Source organism: Eurytemora carolleeae, unplaced genomic scaffold (genome assembly GCF_000591075.1).
Source record: "Eurytemora carolleeae unplaced genomic scaffold, Eaff_2.0 scaffold583, whole genome shotgun sequence".
NCBI classification, from domain to species: Eukaryota; Metazoa; Arthropoda; class Copepoda; order Calanoida; family Temoridae; genus Eurytemora; species Eurytemora carolleeae.
In genome coordinates this window covers 122,431-145,280 of record NW_019396719.1, presented here as the reverse complement: position 1 = coordinate 145,280, position 22,850 = coordinate 122,431, and the positions used below count along the sequence as shown (strand labels likewise).

Genomic DNA, 22,850 nt, shown 5'->3' with positions numbered 1-22,850 from the left:
CAATTGGTTTATGACTATAATGAAAGGTATAAAGCAAGGTGAAAGCTGAAAGGTATGTAATGAAGCCTTTATTAGATTGAGTTTGTAAATCCCAGAAATGAGTGGAAAATGCAAATCAAACCCAATTAAAACCAATAATTTGATATACATCATGATATTTTTCTAGGGGGGGGTAAAAAAATTCCGGCGCGCTTCGCGCGCAAAATTCAAAATTTTTACCCCCAGCTCACCCAGCAAGACAACGGACATTAAATTAACATCAAATTGACATCTTTTTAGAGCATGCAAGTAACGTCATTTTGACATCACAAAAAGACATCAAATTGATGTAAAAACGGCCCAGAAATTGTCTTAACCTAACCTAAACCTTAAATAATACTAAAATAAACAGCTGGCGTAGGTCCGATATTGCAGTAGGTCGGAAAGTTAGTAGGTCAGAAGTTCAGTAGGGGGGATGTTGCGTATAGACGATGTAACATTACCAGACAAATGCAGACGACTTTTTGAAATGCGCACTTGTTGAATAAAAATTCCGCGTAGTTTTCTGTAACACTTCTGTGAATCATAATAGACAATAAATATTTATTAAATAACTAGTTAGAACCAGATTTAAGATGGTTTTTTGAGATAAATTATTAGCTATTAAGTTAGTTTATCCAAATTGAAAAATGGCGAATCAACTGTCGGAGCAAGATTTCCAGCGTTTACAGGTGTTAATTCAATTTTAATTCAATTAATTAATTTATCATATTTATTTGGTCTTATTTTAATAAATCAAGAATTGTAGGAAAATATGTAACATTTTATTACTGTTCATCATTCTAGTATTATAATTTCTTTGAATTCAAAAGACTGTGAAATTTCTTTGAGAACGATTTCTGTGCCGGGTCTCTGAACTCTACTGTTCGATTTTTGACCGATTTATAGTCACATATTTTGAACAAAGATCTAGAACAGACTAGGAGGGGGGTCGGGGTGTGGCTGAGCGCTGCGTATAGGCCACAGACTTGAGGGGCCGGGCGCCGTGGTCACATGCTAAACTATAGTCCATGTCTTACATACAAGAGTTTGTACAAAAGTAATAGGAAGGGGGTGAGGGGGGGGGGGCAATAATCTTATGTTATAAAATTAACAATTAATATTTACGCCTAATCTTTACAGTTACTCTTCTCTAGGAGAATCTACTCGAGTTGAAAACTGCTAACTATACTCTAGCGGAAAAGGAAAGGAGATCTAAGCATGGTTGGTTTAAACCTTTTAAATTTCAAAATTTCTCTCTTCTATGTATAAATTTGACTTGTCTGGGTGTCTGTATGTTTGTATCCGATAAACGTCAAAACGGCTGAACCGATCAGGCCCACATTTTTGTGGAATATCACGTGACCATAGGGAAGTGATATAAATTTAAAAAATTTGCTTTTTAAAGTTTTTTATTTTTCTTAATTTTTAAAAATCTTAAAAATCCGCGAAGTTTTTCTTCTTTATTTTAAAATTTACACAAAGAGAACATGTTCACAAATTAAATGGAAGTTGGGCGCAGCCTTGTTATGTAAAAGTGTAAAACCTCGAAACATGTGTTTGAATCCGGCCATCCGTTTTTACCAAAATAGTTTTAAATCTAATTTCTTTTCTGTTTTAAATACATTTAGCATATAATTCAACTAGTTTATTATTTAAGAAGTTAAAAGTCAACACCTCTTATACGTTTCTTTATCTAGGATGTTCAATTCTATATATTTGGTTCGAACCAATTTAAAAATTAAACAATACGGAAAACAACACAAATAGATAATATAAACTGTAATTCGATTTAAACTTTAAAAAATCAATAGATCAATATACACAACGCTGAAAATGCTTGTAATAAACTGCAGCAAACTTCAATAAATTTTCCTAAATTAAGAAATTGACTGTATCAGGAAAATTTTGATTAAAAACATTGTATTTTTAATGTGCCCATGAGATCAGGCAATATGTCTAATTCAAATAACAGTAAAACAAGAATTACTCACATTTTGCGATAATATAAATTTATGCGATTATTGGCAAAAGTTCAACCTAACATAGCCTGATATTCGTTAAGGATTGGGTGAGGCGACTGCAAAGATCAAAGTTCTGGAAGAAGCGCTAGAGAAAGCAAACCGTACTGTTGAGAGATCAAAAAAGGAAACAAAATCTGACATTTGAAACACATTTTCTCATTAATAACATTATGTGTTGTTAGAATTTGGGTTAAAATCTCGATAGTATTAAAGATCTTCATCACAATATTTCATCTTTTTACATGTATTGTATATCCCCCCCCTCCTCAAATTCGTTTACATTAGAATCTTTGACTAAGGGTGAAACTATTAAATCGAAAATGTCAAAATTGAAATTTGGACTCTTCACATTTGTTAAAGAAAACAATTGCAGATCATCAGTAATAACTAGATAAAAGGCCTAGGTTAAATTCTAACAAATATTTGCCACGATTTTAAAGTTTCAGGATGGATATCTTTACACCAATCTTGATTAGTTATACACTTCTTCTTTTCTCGCTTACATTAGTAATTGGATCTACACAAAAACTAAAATTCTGAATGAATAAAAATCAATTTTGTCAAAGAAAAATGTTTGAACTGCAAGATGGTTTTGGTATTATATTTGTACTAACAAAAGTGTCCTCATAGTTTTACCCTTATTTTGACCTCAGATTTTGTCAATTGACCTCTAAAGGCGGCCGAACTTCAACATCTGACGAAGCAAAATGAATTCCTTCAAGAAAAACTTGGCTTCCAGGTGAATGCATTTGTATTAAAGTTTTAGATTTACATCGGCAATCTTAAAACTTTTTGCGAACAATAAATTGAAGATATCTTCGTTTTTCTGTCAGAGAAATTAAATTTTTTTGACGATTTACATATTTGTGTTTAGCGGAGAAACTTGAATGAGAAATTGTTGAATTTTAGATTATAAAACGAGCATATCTTCACAGTTCTTACAATTTTTTGATAAGGCAAAGGTTTAATGGACACCTTTGTTGGTCAGAAATGCCGCTGTTTTGATGGAGGGGCACTTAACAGTATCTCGTTTGTCTTTTTACAAATACATAAAATGCTTGCGTCTTGCTTGTTACTCAATGAGTTCTTCTATGATTTATTTATTTTTTCCAGGATGAGCAATTTAGATTACAGAATCAAACGCTTATGAATGAACTTACAACGGTAAGCTAGTGTAACCGTTTTAATCCACGAAAATTATTGTTTTAAATTTTTAAAATCTCTTTGAGCATCACTTTTAAATTAAAAAAATTACTTAATCTTCTTAAGTTTTACGATTAATAGCCATTTAATAGTTTTTATTTTCCTTTTTAAATTAACTTTAAAAATTATGAATATTTAGTTGGTTCGTCGAAACGAGGAGCTTGAATCCTGCCTTAAAAATATGCCTTTAAAGGGTAAGATTCAGAGCAACAAAAAAATCTATATAATAAAACAATATATGTTGCGTATAGCCGGCCAAACGGCTGGAACAATTGCGCTGAAATTTTCTGTGGACACTCATGGGTGGCCGGGGGGGGTGTTAAAGGCTAAAAAAAAATCAAAATAAAAAAAATTCCTCTGGCAACGCCGGGCTCTTTAGATAGTAGTAAATAAAACACCATGTTAAAAAAGTGTCCACATAAAGATAAGAAGATAAGACATAGAAATAAAAAATACTAAACAATAATCTACAGTCTACAGAGTTATACCCACAAAGGAAGGGAGTTTAGAGACGACTGTACAGAATTTATTATATTCTTGATTCCTTGCAACTATAAACTTTAGAGACGACTGTACTGAATTTATTATATTCTTGATTCCTTGCAACTATAAACTTTAGAGACGACTGTACAGAATTTATTATATTCTTGATTCCTTGCAACTATAAACTTCCGTCTTTCTTTACCAAATCATTAAATAAGCCATTTCAAGACCACACACAAGACAGAAGAATTACTTTAAACTTTGCATTGTCAAATTTGAACAGGTCTAGGTCGTCTTTACAGTCTTATTCTTTGTAAGTATTGGGTAAACCTGATGCCTTGGGCTTTTTGTAATGAAGATATCCACAGGGATGTATTTTTTACAGAATCTCCCCCCACCGCCTATGATTTTGATTTGGGGGGAAAATGAAAAATTGGACATCAGAGGGCAAGTTTTTTGCATTCTTTTTGATACTTTTTACCCTAAACATTATTTTTAATTTAAACTACGCGCAAACATAGATCACTTATGAGGGAAAAAATGATATTCTAAAAAGAACAGGAATGAATTATTAGGAAAATGTACACCCCTGTTTTTTCAACAAATTGTTTTGTTCTCATTTAAGCATTTTTATATTGTTTCAGAATCAGAAACTGCCTTAAAAGATTCTGAAATCAGAATTCTGTCACTGGAAAAGGAAAACCAAGAGTTAGGTGAGTTTTTCGATTAAAAAGATTGCGATTTTTTTCTGAATTATAAAAAAATTATATTGTAGCAATTTTGGAAAAAAAGCTTTTTTTTTAAAAGTTTTATTTTTTTATTCTGTTTAGTTGTCTTCCGGCTTCCCCTTGGTTTCTGTAAAATATTTATTAGCATATTGTCTGTACACTAGGAGACAGATGTGAGAAGTATCTGAGAAAAATCTCCGATCTTCAAGCTGCAAAACAAGCAAATGTAGACACTGCAGATGAACATCAATCAACTAGGTATACCCCCCCCCCCCCCTCCTACCGCCCTATTTAGTTATTTAAAGATTTTCTTATTAAAAAATGTCTTTTTGGGTTTACTGAAAATTACTGAAGAGGGAAATTAAAAAATGATACCGTTGTGAATCAGCGATGCAACTTTATTTGTAATGCTGGATCACGTAAAATTACAAAGACAATCCCTTAAACTTAATAAAAATACTTAAATTCCAAACTGGACTTAAAAACAAAACAATGAACGTTTTGGTTCGTTTTCTTTGCAAATATTTTCTGTTATGTTCAAGATCTGGCATTGTGTTACAATACACAATTTTGAAAACATTTGCTCTCCTTACTTAATGTCAAGTTCTGACTATGATAGAAAATATAGGGAAAAAACTATCAAAAAAAAAAGAGCAAAAAACGAAGCAAATTTATTCCTAGAATATCCGAGCTGGAAAAAGAATTGGACAGACTTGAGGATGTGGAAATTAAGCTTGAGAGCACTAAGGAATATAACATAGAGATTTTTTATTTATTACGATTGCCAAAAAAGTTTTTTAATCGGAAGTTTTAGTTTTAGATTTGGTGCAGTCTACGCCCTCATTTTTTGGTAACAAATTAAGCTTCGCTTTTTTCATTGATTTATTTCTAAAAAGATTTTTCCGTACCAATTTTTTAATTTCGACCGATTCTCTGAACTGAAATTTTGAAAGCTTTTAAACCAAAATAAACCCGGCGTTAGAGTCTTTCTACAAGTAAAGACCGCTCTTAGACTCAAGCTTCTAGACTCGGTTATCAAGACTTATTAGATTAAGGAAGATCTGGGCGTTACAAAGGCTTAAGTCTACAAAATTCTTTCAAATCGTATATCTGGGGTCTTGTGAGATACCACCAGTAAATCGGAACAAATCGGTTTAGCCGTGTTTACGTTTTTTTAGATTCAAACAAACAGAAAAGCAATTGACAAACTATTCATGTAGATACGACTTAGTTCACCTTTTCAGCTTATTATTGTGCAAAGAAAATTGTCTATGGTTGATTGATTGATTGATTAATTGTTTGATTACAAATTTCTCCATGATTTTGAGTTTAGTCTGAGCTAAATCTTGTGTCAGCTCACAATACTGAACTGAAGGAGAGAATTAGTCAGCTTACAGAGAAGGTTGAAAGTCTCAGCTCAGAACTTAGCTCAACCAGGTCGAAATTTTTTTTAACATCTCTTCGTTTTAAGAAGGTGTTTATTATCATTTTTTTCCCTGTCTTAAGCATTGCAAAGACTATCCAAACCAAATATATTTAAAATCCGGGTTTTAAACGTTATGTTTCGTTTCAGTTTTACAAAGTTCATATTTAAGCTGCATATAAAATTTCCAGATTTGATTAAAATAATACATGTGCCTCATCAATACCTAGAGGGACCGTATGTATAATTTCAAGTGACCCACCACGCAAAAATGGCAATGCCCGCTTTACAACGGAACCCTTAGTGCTTTGTCTGATTAAGTATGAAATAGATTTCTATGTTTTTGTTTTTTAAAACTGATAATTTGATTTAATTTGTGGTTTCTCTAAAAAGTGACATGAACAGTTACTTAAAATTTCGCTTACAATTACTTAAATACATCAAATTACGCTTACATTCCCTTTAAATACATCAAATTACGCTTACATTCCCTAGCTTTAAATACTTCAAATTACGCTTACATTTCCTTAAATACTTCAAATTACGCTTACATTCCCTTTAAATACATCAAATTACGCTTACATTCCCTTTAAAGAAATCAAATTACGCTTACATTCCCTTTAATCCATCAAATTACGCTTACATTTCTTTTAAATACATCAAATTACACTTACCTTCCCTTTAAATACATCAAATTACGCTTACATTCCCTTTAAATACATCAAATTACGCTTACCTTCCCTTTAAATCCATCAAATTACGCTTACATTTCTTTTAAATACATCAAATTACACTTACCTTCCCTTTAAATACATCAAATTACGCTTACATTCCCTTTAAATACATCAAATTACGCTTACCTTCCCTTTAAATACATCAAATTTCGCTTACATTCCCTTTAAATACATCAAATTACGCTTACCTTCCCTTTAAATACATCAAATTATGCTTACATTCCCTTAAAATGAATCAAATTACGCTTACATTCCCTTTAATACATCAAATTACACTTATCTTCCCTTTAAATACATCAAATTACGCTTACATTCCCTTTAAATACATCAAATTACGCTTACCTTCCCTTTAAATTCATCAAATTACGCTTACATTCCCTTTAAATACATCAAATTACGCTTACCTTCCCTTTAAATACATCAAATTACGCTTACCTTCCCTTTAAATACATCAAATTATGCTTACATTCCCTTAAAATGAATCAAATTACGCTTACCTGCCCTTTAATACATCAAATTACACTTACATTTGCTTTGAATACATCAAATTACGCGCACATCTCTTTTAATACATCAAATTACGCTTACCTGCCCTTTTATTCATCAAATTACGCTTACATTCCTTTTGAATACATCAAATTACGCTTACCTTCCCTTTAAATACATCAAGTTACGCTTACCTTCCCTTTAGTACATCAAATTACGCTTACATTCCCTTTAAATTCATCAAACTACACTTACATTCCCTTTAAATACATCAAATTAAAATGATGTGTTGATTTAGTGAGGGGTTGAAGAGAAAGCATGAATTATTCTTGGTCATTCAACAGGAGAAAGAAAGGATGCTGACCAACTTCAGGTAAGTGACCATTTTTCTTGAATAATCTATAAATCTTTTTATTTTTGAGGGAGCAGAATGGCTGAATCATATAGATAAATTTGGATTTGCCAAGCCAACATTGGCCGTCTTTAATGGCAAACCCGGATGTTATTGTATAACATCATATTTAAATCATACAATTGGAGGCGTTTCGTCAAATAGGTAGGGGGACGTAATAGGAAGAGAGAAAGGGGGGGTTATGTAGCTCAATCAGAATCATTAGCTAGATCAAAATTTAGGATGGCACATTTATTTATTCAGAAATACATGAAAAACAGTTTGATCTTGAACACTTTCGCAGATACATATTTGTTTTTTCCAGATGCAATTTATTTTTAACAAGTTAGAAAAACAATAGTTTTTTATTTCTATGAATTCCATATTTCTGATAGGAAAACTTTAGGAAATTGTTCGAATACTTTTCCGATTGGTCTTTCTGATCTTAAGCATTTTGTTCGGTTTGGATGATACAGAGCACTGAACAAACATATCATTAAACGATTTAGGAAGCCGTTCATTGAAGTATTTGTACATAAAAATTGAACCTTTTAATTAAAGAATATCATGCAGTTTCAAAATATTTAGGTTGCCAAAAAATGGATTTGTATGCGCTTTAAAGCTTAAATTGTAACTGCTCTAATAGCCTTTTCTTTAATATAATAAACATTCTTGATTTTTTTATTCTTATGATATTGTTTTCAGAGAAATTTCTAACAGAGCTCCACAGTCAATTTTTACTATCATTATCATTGTCAAATCAATCAATCAATAATTGATCTATTTTTGTTTTCTGTTTTTTCGATTTTATTTGTACTGTACTGTACTGTACTGTACTGTACTGTACTGTACTGTACTGTACTGTACTGTTCTGTATTTCAGTGAGAAAGAGAAGGAACTGCAGACCCAGTATGGCCAGGAGCTACAGACCATTACGGGTATGTACAGTAATCAAATTTGTAATTTTTGTGTATATTAGTGTACTGTGTATACTTAACAGTGGACACTACGGTAGTCTACATTGTACGCTGCAAGTTGTATATTCTTTATTTCTTTTTACTCTTGATTTTTTCAATTTTTTTAAAATTAAGTTTAATTTTGTTTTTAAATTAATGATTTTTTATCTATTTAATTTATCTATTATATTTGTCAGAGAGGACGGATTGTTTGTAGAGTGCAGACGCATACTTTATTCTTTTCTTGATTTTTAAGATTTTTGACATACATTTTTTTATTCAAGAATGAATAAGCATGTACTATTTGTCAGAGAGAAAAGACCGTCTGCAGACCCAGTTGAATCTACTGCAGGAGAACTTTACCGATCTGAAGGAAACACATCTCAAATCAACTCATGGTATTAATTAACTAATTCTTATTAGGCTTTCAGGGCGTTTTTTTTGCCGGTAAAACTGAACGGTTTTTTTGCAGGGGTGTATGTTTTTAAGAAAAATATTTTCCCCCATTATATTTTCTCGATTTAGTATGTAATTTTTAGAGTTTTATTAGCTGAATTTTAGAGAAATTTTAAGAGAAATAGATGATTTTTTTTATGTAAAAGTATACAATTGCAGATAATCAAATTTTATTTCTTAGATTTTGAACAGACAATAGAGAATATGAAGATTCAGGTATTATTAATATTTTTATTTTTGTTATTATCATTTTTATCATTATTATTATTATCATTATTATTATCATTATTGAGATTATTAATTCCATTATTACCAGTCAAAATACCAACGTTGAAGCCAGTGTTTTGTAAATAAGTTTTCTTGAAATAGATTCTCATTTTATTTTTCAAATGTAACCATTCAATCAATACATTTAGTTAGGTGAGCGCTCTCTTGAAAAAGTAAAAGTTTTAAGCTAATAAAATACTTTAATCAATCAATTATTCAATCAAAAAAACTAGTTGAGCTTAGAGTCCTCATGAAAATGTTAGAGTTAGAAGCTGCTAAAAAATCTTAAAAGAATCTATCTATCAATCAATCTATAAACAATAAAAATATTTAGTTAGCTGATTGCTAAAAATGTTTAAGAGTTAGAAGCTGTTAAGAAATCTTTAAAAAATCTATCTATCAATCAATCTATAATCAATAAACATATTTAATTAGTCCCCCTGAAAAAGTAAAAGAGTTGAAGATGCTAAAAAATCTTAAATCAATATATCTATCTATCTATCAATCAATAAACAATAAACATATTTAATTAGCTGAGAGTCCCCCTGAAAATGTAAAAAAGCTATGAAGCTGCTAAAAGTCTTAAATCAATCAATCAATCAATAAACAATAAACATTTTTAGTTATCTGAGAGCTCATGAAAATGTTAAAGAGCTAGAAGCTGCTAAAAGATCTTAAATCTCTCAATCAATTAATAAACAATAAACATATTTAGTTAGCTGAGAGTCCCCCTGAAAATGTTAAAGAGTTAGATTCTTAAAAGAATCTTTCTATCAATCAATCTATAAACAATAAACATATTTAATTAGCTGAGAGCTGGAAATGTTTAAAGTTAGAAGCTGCTAAGAGATCTTAAATCAATCTATCTATCAATCAATCAATCAATTAATCAACAATAAACATATTTAGTTAGCTGAGAGTCCCCCTGAAAAGGTCAAAGAGTTAGAAGCTGCAAAAAATTCTTTAGCCAACGATCTTACCTCCATGGCTGATAAGATGGAAAAGGTAACATTTTCTTATTTTCCTTTTTTCTTTTTCAATTTCCCCAGTTCTTCCTAAACTGTTCTTTTAACTAATTTTATTAATCTAGAGAGAAAAGATAACCTTTTCTTTTTTTTCTTCTTATTTCTTCTTTTTTCTTCTTTTTTCTTCTTTTTTCTTCTTTTCCCTTGTTTTCTTTTCCTTTTCTTCTTTTTCTTTTCTAATTTTTCTTTTTCTTCTTTTCCTTTTTTCTATTCCCCTTTTTATCATGTTGTTCTTTTATCTTAAAGAAAGAGATGTGATCTTTTTCTTCTTTCCCTATTTTCTTTTCTTTTATCTTCACTTTCTCTTGTACTTATTTTGTTCTTATTGCTCTCCTAGGAAATGGATAGATCTAGCGGGCTATTATCTGAACTATCCAACTACCAAGGACAGATGGAAGAACTACACCGACAGAATGAGGCGAACAACACCTCCCTAGCTAATATGGAGGTGGAACTGGGACAAGTCCAGCAGGTATTTAGTGCTTAGGATTTCAACTATATTGATTAGAATCCAGATTCTGCATCTTCCCGGTCAAAATAGGAAAGGACTGATTGATCATTGATGTATGAATTGATTAATTAATTAATCTTGTATAGTTAGTGGTAAGATTGATAAATTGATCTTGTATAGTTGGCTGAACGTAGGGAAGGGCTGATTGATCAAAAATGTATCAATTGATTGATAAATTGATCTTGATTATTGCAGTTTATTTATATTATTTATTATATATATTTACTGATTATTACAAAGTTGGGAAGGGCTGACTGATCAAAAAAATATCAATCGATTGATTAATTGATCTTGATCATTATAATTGATCATTATAGTTAGCGGAAAGTAGGAAAGGGCTGATCGATGATATGGCGCTTCAGCTTCAAAAGAAAACAGATGAACTGAGAAACCTGAGCAAAGAATCAAACTCAAGGTATTTCACTACTATTGCCGCAGGTTCTGTGTTCAATTTTAACGCAAGACGTCAAAGTTTCATTGCAAGGTGTCAAAGTTTGCATGCTGGATGTCAAATTTGACAGGTTTTAACATTTTCTTGTTGGGTGTTAAAATTTGCTTGCTGGGTGTCAAATTTTACTACATGTGTTAAAATTTTCTTACTGGGTGTCAAATTTTTCTACAGGTGTTAAATTTGCTTACAGGGTGTCAAATTTTACTGCAGTGAGTCAAAGTTTGCTTGCTGTGTGTCAAAGTTTGCTTGCTGGGAGTCCAAGTTTGCTTGCTGGTTGTCCAAGTTTGCTTGTTGGGAGTCAAAGTTTGCTTGCTGGGTGTAAAAGTTTACTTGCTGGGAGTGAAAGTTTGCATGCTGGGAGTCAAAGTTTGCTTGCTGAGAGTCAAAGTTTGAATGGTGGTTGTCAAAATTTGCTTGCTGGGTGTCAACATTTCCTTCCTGGGTGTCAAAGTTTGCTTATTGGTTGTCAAAGTTTGTTTGCTGGGTGTCAAAGTTTCCTTGCAAGGTTTCAAAGTTTCTTGCTGGGTGTCAACTTTTACTTCAGGTGTTAAAATTAGCAAACGGGGTGTCAAAGTTTGCTTACTGGATGTCAAATATTTTGTATTGGGTGTCGAAAGTTTGCTTACTGGGTGTCCAAGTTTGCTTGCTGTGTGTTGAGGTTTGCTTGCTGTGTGTTAAGGTTTGCTTACTGAGTGTTAAAATTTGCTTGCTGGTTGTCAAAGTTTGCTTGCTTGGTGTTTAATGTTTAAGTTTGTGCGCTGGGTGTCAAAGTTTGCTTACTGTATGTCAAATTTTTTCTTCACGATGTCAAAGTTTGCACTTTGGGTGTCCCATGTTTGTTAGTTAAGTGTCACTGTATGTTTGTCTATACTGCAAGGGGGAAAACTTTATTTTGTCACCATGTGTTGAGTATATTTTTTGAAGAATTTTTATTCTTGGATAGGTTCACGTTCATGATATGGTTCATGTTCATGTTCATGTTCATGTTCATGTTCATGTTCATGTTCATGTTCATGTTCTTGTTCTTGTTCTTGTTCTTGTTCTTGTTCTTGTTCATGTTCATGTTCATGTTCATGTTCATGTTCTTGTTCCTGTTCCTGTTCCTGTTCTTGTTCATGTTCATGTTCATGTCCATGGACTTGTTCATTTTCATGTTCATGTTCATGCTCTTTTTCATGTTCATGTTCATGTTCATGTTCATGTTCATGTTCATGTTCATGTTCATGTTCACGTTCTTGTTCCTGTTCCTGTTCTTGTTCATAATTGTTTGTTAAGGACTCCAGTTTTGCTGAATACCTATGTAGAGAAAGAGCTCTGAAAAATAAGGATAAATCTTGTCTTGTAGAGAAAGAAGGAAAAGGAAAGAAAAAGAAGAAGATGAAAGGAGAAACAGAAAATCATAGCGAGTTATGAGAAATTATAAAGATTCCCTTGAATTTGTTAATTTTGAATAGACTGAATTATCATTAAACAATTCCTCTTATTGCATTGTAGCGAAGTATGCTGGAAACAATGTCCAAACTAAAAAACAGCCAAAAATATTCTTATTTTTTAAATCTTCTTTAAATGAGAGTGTTTTGCAATGCTAAAATAGTTCGATTAAGCAAATATCTGTAATAGTCAACAACTGTCAACACAAAAAAGGAGTATATTTACTTTTTATAATAAATGACTAGAAAAGATAAAAGAGGATAATCAGCATACTTTGGACACTCCTGTCTACATATGAAAAAAATGGGGAATAGGAAGACGACATTTAAGCAATCTTGTGCACATATTCAAGGTTACATATACACTCAACAGGAAATGAATTTACCCATTAGCTTGGAAATCAATATTATCAAGTACAATGGGTCTGTGTATACTGCAGTTATGTTTCTTGTTCACTGAACTTATTAATATCATAATTTGAGTCCAACAGTCGTCTTTTTGTTCCACAGTTTTATATGTTCTCTATATGAAAATGTTAAAATTTGATAATTATAACAAATTATTTTAGAACTCAAGAAGAATCACAAAGTTGAGATTGATGAGTTAGAAGAAAAACATGAGAAGAATATCCAGGATATATTCAATATCAACCAGGTTAGTATTATTATGATTATTATTATTATTCAACCTAAAATCAAAGCAAGGTATGTAGACTACAGGTATGGGCAATAGGATTAGTTTCTGTGACGTATTTGGACTGCTAAGGAACTAGTTTCTTTGACGTATTTGGACTGCTGAAGAACTTGTTTCTGTGATGTATTTGGACTGCTGAAGAACTTGTTTCTGTGACGTATTTGGACTGCTGAAGAACTTGTTTCTGTGACGTATTTGGACTGCTAAGGAACTAGTTTCTTTGACGTATTTGGACTGCTGAAGAACTTGTTTCTGTGACGTATTTGGACTGCTGAAGAACTTGTTTCTTTGATGTATTTGGACTGCTGAAGAACTTGTTTCTGTGACGTATTTGGACTGCTGAAGAACTTGTTTCTGTGACGTATTTGGACTGCTGAAGAACTAGTTTCTGTGACGTAGTTGGACTGCTGAAGAACTAGTTTCTGTGACGTAGGACTGCTGAAGAACTAGTTTCTGTGACGTATTTGGACTGCTGAGGAACTAGTTCTTCTATCGCCCATACCTGTAGTCTATATACCTTGAGTGAAAGTATCATGTCCTGCAGCAGGCTATGTTACGTTGAGCTCTAGCCTAGTAACCTACTTTGTCTGGAATGTTTCCCGATAAAAGGCAACTTAATCAACTTAGAACTTTTAACTAAAGCTAAGAACATACCATTGGTATTACCGCAATCCCCAATCAAAAGTCGAGGCAGATCGGTCCAGGGGTTCATAATTTATGCTTGGACATCCAAAAAGACAAACTTAGTTTACTACTTAACTTAAATAGAGATTTATATGTGTAGAGTAAAAACCAGAAAACTCAAGAGTACATATCGTTTTACTTGAGCAATGTCTCTCTAAAATTAAAGTTTTCAATTGTTGAAACTGATATATTAAACAAAATAGGGCATCTCAGTCAGGCTGAGAAGAAGAGGACGAGAATTCCAATTTTTACTCTACTATATGTTCAACTAGTTTTAAATTTTTTTCCGCGGGACCCATGGATACGTTTCGACGGCTAGGAGCGCCGACCCCTATTTCTCCGAATGCAGGGTTGTCTTTTATTAATAATAAGAATAATATACTTTCATCTTCAAATCTTTTTTTTTAATGAAAGTGATAAGGATATTCATAAATATGAAATATAAAATATCTATTATTATAATAAAAATATAACATTAATAAGTACAATTATTCTAATGATTTTAGATTGATGCTTACACGATTGTCATCTTTTAAGAAAGTAATTTAAATATTATCCACATCTTTCTTCATTTTGATGTTAGTTGCCATACTGAATGTTGAATTCATACAAGCTCAAGTGCGCATATCGAGAATAAACAATGTAAGATAAGAATAAATCAAAAACATCTGGAGGCCAAATTTTAAAAATTTGAATCGCGTCTAGATGCGATTCAACCATGGTTGGTTCAACTGGAAATTTAATTAAGTATTTCGAGATTTGAGCCGGAGCTCAATTGGAACTGATTATCCGCGGTTCAGCGACGCAGTTCAGATTCTTTAAATTCCGCCTCGGTTTTGATTGTATGTGTGTACTAGGGTATCTTGAAAGGGTTGGAGACCCAGGTTGAACTATGCAGTGTACAGAAGGTGGAATTTGAGGAGAAGAATATCAGGTGGGTCAACTTTACATTCAAAAACCCTGGGAGATTTTGAAAACAATGTTTGGTACCTTCCCAATTCCTAAACGCCTTTTCCCAAGTGCCAACTTCCCAAATGGGTAATTCTCAACGCTAACTTATCAAGTCTGTCCTAGCCACAGCGCTCGTCCTAACGTTAGGTTTGGGAAGTTGTCGCTTGAGAAATTGTCACTTGGGAAGTCGCCCTTGGGAAAATGCCCTTGTGAAGTACCTTACACCTTGAGAATCCTCCCCCTCTCATTTTAAATAATTAAAAACATATAAAACATCCAATGCCCTGATCTATGACATCTTTAGGCTAGAACAGGAGCTGAAAGATGCACTGGAGGAGAGAAAAATTGTAGAAAAGAAAGGTAAGATTATGTTACACATAAATCCCCGACCGTTTTAGCTTCTATAGCTATAGAAAAACCAGAAGTTTCAAATGTGGTTGAATTGGTGAAGAGACCAAATGAAATTACCCTTCTTAGCTTATTTGTGCCAATGTCGTTTTTTTTCTACAATGGTATTTAGAGATATTTTTTTTGAAGCTATCTATTGTGACTTGCGACTTTTTTTCTATTATGTCAGTTAAAGAGCAAGCCGGCTCCTTCAATTGTATTGATATGATTTTTAGTTGGGAGATAAATTTGGCAAAAAAATACGATTCTGTGAATAATGCTTTCTTGAAACTATGAGGACAGTTACTTTACTTATTACGATTCAAGGGCACAGCATGGTGAAGGATGTGAAGAGGCAGCTCATCATGGAGAAGAAGAAGAACGAGAGATTACAGGAGAAGATGAAGGAGTGCTTCATAGATACTGAATCAAACCATTCAGGTTGGTTAATTGGTTGGCTGTCTGGTGGTTTTTTGGTTAGTTGGTGGGTTGTTGAGTTAGTTTTGGTTGCTAAGTTTGTTGCTTACTTGGTTGGTTAATTTTCTGGTTGCTTTGTTTGATTGATGGTTGGTTGGTTGGTTAGTTGGTGGGTTGTGGAGTTAGTTTTGGTTGCTAAGTTTGTTGGTTACTTGGTTGGTTAATTGTCTGGTTGCTTTTTTGTTTGATTGATGGTTGGTTGGTTAATTGATTGGTTAGTTGGTGGGTTGTGGAGTTAGTTTTGGTTGCTAAGTTTGTTGCTTACTCCGTTGGTTAATTGTCTGGTTGCTTTGTTTGATTGATGGTTGGTTGGTTGGTTGGTTGATTGGTTGGTTGTGAGTTAGTTTTGGTCGCTAAATTAGTTGTATGGTTGCTTACTTGGTTAGTTAATTGCTTTCCTTTCATTACTGGTTGGTTGGTTGGTTGGTTGGTTGGTTGGTTGGTTGGTTGGTTGGTTGGTTGGCTGGTTGGTTGGTTGGTTGGGTGGTTTCTTGGTTGGTTTTTAGAAAAATAAATAACCATGGTGTGGGACTTCTTTTGTTGGTTTTTCTTTCTTGTTTTGGGACTAATTTAATCTATGTTCAGATCAGCAGAAGGATGTGGATCCAGATAGAAGTTCAATATCATCCTGGAGTTTAATGTCAGGTACAGAGCACTTTATCAAGAACAAACAAATTTTTTTGTTGTATGTTCGGGGGAGGGGTACTAGTCAAATAGAACTTTTTTCATTAAGAAATGTTCACTTATTATGGATATTTTTGGTTTAAAATTATTGAATTTCTACCAAAACAAAAATTTGTAGTTTTTCCAAAAAACTTAAATTCAATGTTAAAAACATTGAAAAAAAATTCCATAATAATTTAGAGAAAATGTATTTTTGGTAGAAGGATAAGGGAGAGTGAAAAAAATCACAATTAGAATCCGGTTGATTAGTAATTCAAAGTTTTTCTCTCGCTCCTGTTAAATGTTCATTAACAAAGCGAGGCAGGGATTTTGTGGTAAAGGGTATTCTTTAGATTATTTCAGTCTGTTAAATTATTTTAAACAATTATTTATTCATCTCTTATGAAAAACTTAAAAAAAAATTTTCAATGGATTTAGAACCATTCCTTGAACACTGAACATTTTGGCGGGAGTTTTTTTTTCTTCTAACAAAATATAAACCCTTGTAATGGACAGAAATAAAAATCTGCTTACAGGAAACAATGATCGTGAATCTACCCCCTCCCATGAGAGATCCCGGGTATCCCAGAACTCACCTGATCTTCCAACTAGTCCTCTAGATACTCCTGGACAGGTATCTATTTATCTTTCTGTCTATTTATTTATCTTTCTGTCTATTTATTTATCTTTCTGTCTATTTATTTATCTTTCTGTCTATTTATCTGTCTATCCATATATCTATCGATCAATGTTACGTACTTTCCCAAGCGGCAACTTCCTAAGGGTATTTTCCTAAGTGGCAACTTCCCAAATATGCTATTTCCCAAGCGGCAACTTCCCTTGCACATCATAGCGAGCAGCAATCGGACCCCATAGCAGTCTGAGAAGCCTCAGAAGGCCTAACCTTACATTTGGGAAGTTGGGTAACTTGTTCTTGGGAAGAAGTCCATAGAAATATACCTTTGGGAAATACACCTATCTATCTATCTGTATTCTGTGAATGATTGAGTTTATTTATTTCTAAAAAAATTATGTCTTACCTTGAGGTTTCATGTTTTTCATGTAAATACATAGATTAGATTCTTCAAAAATTAATAATAAGACCTTGTTCGTTGAAATGTAGAAAAAATACTTGAACCATGATTAAAAAAGATTAAATACATTTTTTGAGTCAGTCTACAAGAAATAAATTTGCTCTGAACACTATTGAGTATTAGTATTAGGTCCAATTTCGTCCATGTTGTAAAGTAATTTCCTAGTTTTATTTTATTTTAAAGATTATCCTTCCCGTTGGGAGAAGGATTCCCAATTTTGTTCAGGATAAATTTGGCTTCACGAAAAGGCTACATTTACTCTGTACGGATTCAAATAGATCTGAAAGAAATTGAAAACCCTGGTTTGGGAAGAGTATTGTGAAACGGATTTGGTAGTTCTGGGTAAAAATGATGTAATTCTCCTTAACCCAAAAATTTATTCGTTTTTTTTTGAACCGACAAATTTCAGCAAAATAAATACCTCTCAATTATTCTTCATTCCAGGACTCAAATGGAAATAGACCAGGTTGGCGTAGCGCTGATGAATCTGGGCGTATGCAAGGTAGAGAGGGGGGAGAGACTGATGAGACGGATGTTCTCCTTGAAAGAGTTGCTTCACTACAACAGGTACAAAATGTCACATGAGCTAAAAGTAAATCCATACATTTGTTTATTTGGTCAAATTGTGCATCTAAACTGTAGGAAGTCAAAAACGGCTGATCCAGTATAGGTCGTTTTCGACTTAGGTCTTTTTTGGCTGGTCAAAAAACGACCTGTAACATTTTGACACAAAAAAGTTGATAAAGGCATTCAATTGAACCAAAGCCCAAAACTGTTCATAGTAAAAAAAAAGAATTGAAAATCCTTATAAAAGTATAAGCAAGTTTTTTAATAAATATAAAAAGAAAAAAGCTATAGGGGGGTCGAATATTTTTACAGAAATTTCCATGAACGGTCCTAATTTATTGTTCTGAACAATCGAATAAAATCCGGTTTTACAGCAAACATGTTAGACCATAAAGAATAGAAAGGCCTACGATGAAAAGGATTGCTTCTTTAACAAGTTTACCAAATATCAAATTAATTGTATAGGTCGAATCTGACCTAATTGTTACTAATGGGTCAAACTTATTTTTAAAAAAATTAAACGTTAAATCAACTGTATAAACAAAAACTAAATGAACCAAATCTACTGAATGAATCAAACCAAATACAAACCAAATACAAACCAATTGATAAAAAAATGATTTAATCAATTTAATATTCCCTGAAATTACTGAAAGTAAGAAACGTAAGCGTAATTTCAAGTGACCCTCCATACAAAGATGGCAATGGCCGATTGACAACGGTATCCTAGTAAGCTTTGTCAAATTAAATTTGAATTAGATATCAATGTTTATGAGTTTGTGAAATCAATATTTCACTTGTGGTTTCTCTACAAAGCGACTCGCCTATTTCTACTACAGGAAGATGTAAAGAAATTTCTAGAATCAAAGATTTTAAACCTAGAAAAACGATAATATATTTCACATTATTGATCAGAGAAAGATTTTAAGGGTAACATTGTAAATTGCAAAACAATCGGTACTTTTTCACTTTAAATTTGAAATATTAGATTACACTATTGTACTGTTAAACTGCATTATTCACTATTGTTATGTGAAACATTGCAGTTGTACAATTTTACTATCCTATTTTACAACAATGTTGTACTAATACTTTGTACAGCAGTAATATTAAAAGCTGAACTATTGTACAATGCGTAACTAATATTGTTCTAATAAAGAGTAGACTGTACAACTGTACAGTGTACACTGTACAGGTTTGCTTCACATGTGGTAGTATTATGTACAACTTAATTACTTACATACAACTATAATGTGTAACTGTACTATTGTGAAAATGTATTTATAACGACTGTATTCAGACTATCTGGGGAATGGAGGAAAAATTAAATATGCTGGAGCAAAGTGGAGCTGCAATGGCAGAGGAAATATTTAGGTAAAAATAATCAACAAGTCTTTCAGAGCAGAGACATCTGCCGGCCAACTCATCGGCGTTTTAAATGCATTGTATATAAAACAAATAAAGCACATTATAAAATATTAACTATATACGAATGCTTCGCAAAGTTATCGATGATTATAGGTTGTAATTTATGAATGATTTGTTTGGAATTAAATTGATTTTTTTTTGCAATCCGAGTCGAATGTTGCAACTTTCTGAATTTGTATGGACCAAAGACTTTCCTAATTAAAGATAGCGCATCAGAAAATCTACGCAAATTTGACGCATTTTCTGGGGTAGAGAAAAATAGTAACTAATGTCGTCTTCTCCAGAAATCCTGAGTATATTTACCCTGCTGACGTTTCATAATGTCGCCTTTTGTAATTGTAATGAATTAAATAGTTATTTAAAAACAAACAAGGAAAAAAATTTAGTTTTTCTATCTCGAAATATTTAATTTGTCCATTTTTTCTTTTTGGATCTGCTGGTTGGCTTGGCAGTTGGGTATCGTACATGTTACTTTGCTTGGCAGTTGCACCGACGAACCTGAATTTTTCAGAATTATTCATTGAATTTGAACACATAAAACTCCGGAATTTGAAGACGAAATTTAGACAATCTGTTTGTTCACTGCTCAATTGCGGTATTTTATGTTCATTGAACTATTTAATAAAAAATTGAGTCCAAAAGTCGTGTTTATATTCCAGTTTAATTTTCACCAATGTATTTATTTAATCCACCTTTTTAAAATCCTCCAATAATTCATGCCTTAAAACTATTGTAATCAACTTTAAAAGGTCGTCCATTAATTCGCATTTTTAACGAAATTTCTGTAATATTTTTTTCCTTTCTTTAATGGTGGATATTTTGAAATAAAATCCCCATAAATTAATTGAAGAGTAAGATTAATACATTAATTTATGCGATATTATTTCTTTGCCTAATATTAAACAGAAAACGACATTTACAAAAAAATTATTTACCGTTTATAACATTGGCAATTTCTAGTCCCCTCTCTTCTTCATCGCCTAAAATTCCATTCCATAGAACCTCAGGAAAAATGTTTGACGACATCTGAAAATTTTCACTAATAATTATTGACTATTTTAAATACAAAAGAGATGCGTAACTTTATCACAAATTCAGCTATAATTCCTAATCCTAATATCCAACAAAGGATAAAATAAATTTTAAAATACAAATTAATATTATTAATTTTAGTTAATTTTTAGCACAAAACATTCACAATCATGTTAAATAACTAAGGTTTTAATGTCGATCGTTCGACTCTCAAATAACCACAGGGTGGCCAAAATGTACGGATTGTACGGATTGTACGGATTGATTTTTTTTTAACCCTAAAATTGTACGGATTGTACGGATTGTACGGATTGTACGGATTTGTTTTCAAATTGTACGGATTGTACGGATTTCTTCTGAAAATGTACGGATTTTTGTACGGATGGGTTCAAAAAAGTTTTGGCCACCCTGTAACCAAAATAACCAATGACGTCAAAATACAGCTGTACAGGCGTACACAATAGTCGGATCAATTTCCAACGCCTCGTCTTTATAATTAGCAAAGCCTTTGGTATGGACTGTCTTCGGTATGAGTAGTTTTTAGCAATTTTAACAGATAGAAGTAAGATTAGTAGCGATCACCATCGATAATTTTTCGCTGAAAGCCTATACCCCCCTTTCATTTTTCGCGAACACTCCCTTTAAAGGCACTTTTGCTCTAAGAGTTAAACATTTTTTACCCCTTGATGGTTTCCGCCTCTTTGATCTTTTTTTTCTTCATAATAGTTATTGAAACCGTAATATGCGCAGATGGCAATGTTCGATTCACAACGGTTTTCTCCCTTGTTTCATAAATCTTTGAGTACTGATAACTTTCAACTGTGGGTTCTCTACACAAGTGACTTGTATATTTCTAATTCAGGAAATGACAAATAGGAATGATCAGAATTCAACACTTTTAGTGACAAAATCTTCTACATTATTGATCAGATTTAGGTTTTAAGGGTACCGTTGTGAATCAGGCACTGCTATCTCTGCATAGAGGGTCAATTGAAATTACGCTTACATTTCTTTAAAATGTGTCTACCCTTGATTAGATTTCATCAATTTTTAAACGCTTTCACTCTTTGAACAGCTAATTATTTCCTCCTCCTTCATTAGAATCCATCCTTGATATTTTTTTTCCTGTGAGCGGTACCACTAGTGATGTCAATAAAGTTTGTTCGGTTTTGGTTCGTTTTCTGCCTGTTTTTCTTTTAGGATCAAAATTTGGTAGAGAAAAAATCTTATAAGTTTTAATAAAAGTTTTTTTAAAACATTTAACAACACTTGGTGCTTCTTTTCCTAACTCTGCACATATTTAGGAAAAACAATCTGATCCAGTTCTACTGTATGGAGGCGGGTCGTGGACCCGGCCCTGTTAGTTCTGATGGGCGTTCCCTGGCTGCTAGGACAGGAGGGGTACGCCAGAGCGGGCAGGGAGGCGGAGAAAAGATGAAACAGTTTATGGACAGATTAGTTCATTCTGACAACACAGATCTTCATAATAAGGAGGTGAATTAAGAAAATAATTTGAATAAATATGGATTCTTTAATAATTTATTTTACTCTATTCTATTGAGAGCCTTTAACAAAGCATGCCTTAGACTTTTCTAATTTGATTCATTTTGAGATATGCTTACAGTTTCCCAGGAAACATTTTAAACTTAGGTAAATAATTTTGGACTGTTGAGTTCAAGTGCTGTTTATTGCGAGTTTCTATATTTAGACTACTAGGCTTTTAGGGCGCTTCGCGCCCCTCTTCTATTTAAATTGTGAACATGTTCTTTTTGTTTACATTTTAAAACAAAGAAGAAAAAAATTTTGCGGATTTTCAAGAATTTAAATTTTTTACAAAATTAAAAACCTTTAAAACACATTTTTTTAAATTTTTATCATTCATAAACCTTCCCTGTGGTCATGTGATGTCCCATAAAAGTATTGGGTCTGTCCTAGAGAACGATTTTTGGACCCCCCCCCTCAGGCCCGTAGCCAGGGGGGGTGCAAGGGTGCAGGTGCACCCCCCTTTCTTCTGAAAGGGGGGTGCAATGACGAATTTGCACCCCCCCCCAGTCCCATATAAAAGAAATTGTTTTTCATAATTTTCTAAAATCTAGTTACCAATAATATAGCTCAAGCAAGAGTTGATTCCCTTTCCAAACCAAATTATAATCTTATTGTGTGTTACTCATTATAATAGCCATTTTTGGGAGTTTCAAAAACATTATTTTAAGCGAGGATATTTGTCATTTTTTGTCAAAGTAGAAGGGTTTTTTTGAGTACTCAAAAATTCACTAAGAATGTCTCA

General features: G+C 32.6%; 2 protein-coding genes across 4 annotated transcripts in view; both read left to right on the top strand.

The window, feature by feature from the left end:
- Positions 1-532: 532 nt before the first annotated feature.
- LOC111707757 (GRIP1-associated protein 1-like) lies at positions 533-15,549 on the top strand. The gene is made up of 22 exons (XM_023480900.1): positions 533-710; positions 1,176-1,242; positions 2,084-2,166; positions 2,719-2,781; positions 3,156-3,206; positions 3,385-3,439; positions 4,373-4,441; positions 4,621-4,714; positions 5,138-5,204; positions 5,790-5,893; positions 7,398-7,472; positions 8,373-8,428; positions 8,758-8,844; positions 9,084-9,118; positions 10,079-10,174; positions 10,532-10,666; positions 11,023-11,120; positions 11,347-11,543; positions 13,156-13,241; positions 14,822-14,898; positions 15,220-15,275; positions 15,539-15,549. The coding sequence occupies exons 1-22, from the start codon at positions 669-671 to the stop codon at positions 15,547-15,549; spliced, it is 1,704 nt and encodes a 567-aa protein (XP_023336668.1). The 5' UTR covers positions 533-668.
- LOC111707751 (GRIP1-associated protein 1-like) overlaps positions 13,130-22,850 on the top strand; it is an 11,501-nt gene continuing 1,780 nt past the window's right edge. For all 3 annotated transcript variants that reach the window (XR_002766519.1, XR_002766518.1, XM_023480895.1), the window contains exons 1-9: positions 13,130-13,241; positions 14,822-14,898; positions 15,220-15,275; positions 15,630-15,743; positions 16,365-16,424; positions 16,979-17,076; positions 17,981-18,103; positions 19,404-19,477; positions 21,868-22,057. Coding sequence is in view for 1 of the 3 variants with exons in the window: in XM_023480895.1 (XP_023336663.1) it covers positions 15,638-15,743; positions 16,365-16,424; positions 16,979-17,076; positions 17,981-18,103; positions 19,404-19,477; positions 21,868-22,057 (651 nt within the window). In the remaining 2 variants the exon portion in view is untranslated. The remainder of the gene's footprint in view (positions 13,242-14,821; positions 14,899-15,219; positions 15,276-15,629; positions 15,744-16,364; positions 16,425-16,978; positions 17,077-17,980; positions 18,104-19,403; positions 19,478-21,867; positions 22,058-22,850) is intronic.

What these genes read in the sequence shown, in the direction of transcription:
- LOC111707757 (XM_023480900.1), top strand. Translation starts at nt 669, where the DNA reads ATGGCGAATCAACTGTCGGAGCAAGATTTCCAGCGTTTACAG. An exon ending in TTAAGCTTGAGAGCACTAAG is followed by an intron (nt 5,205 to 5,789) that starts GAATATAACATA and finishes TTTTGAGTTTAG; the next exon opens with TCTGAGCTAAATCTTGTGTC. An exon ending in TAGAGAATATGAAGATTCAG is followed by an intron (nt 9,119 to 10,078) that starts GTATTATTAATA and finishes AAACATATTTAG; the next exon opens with TTAGCTGAGAGTCCCCCTGA.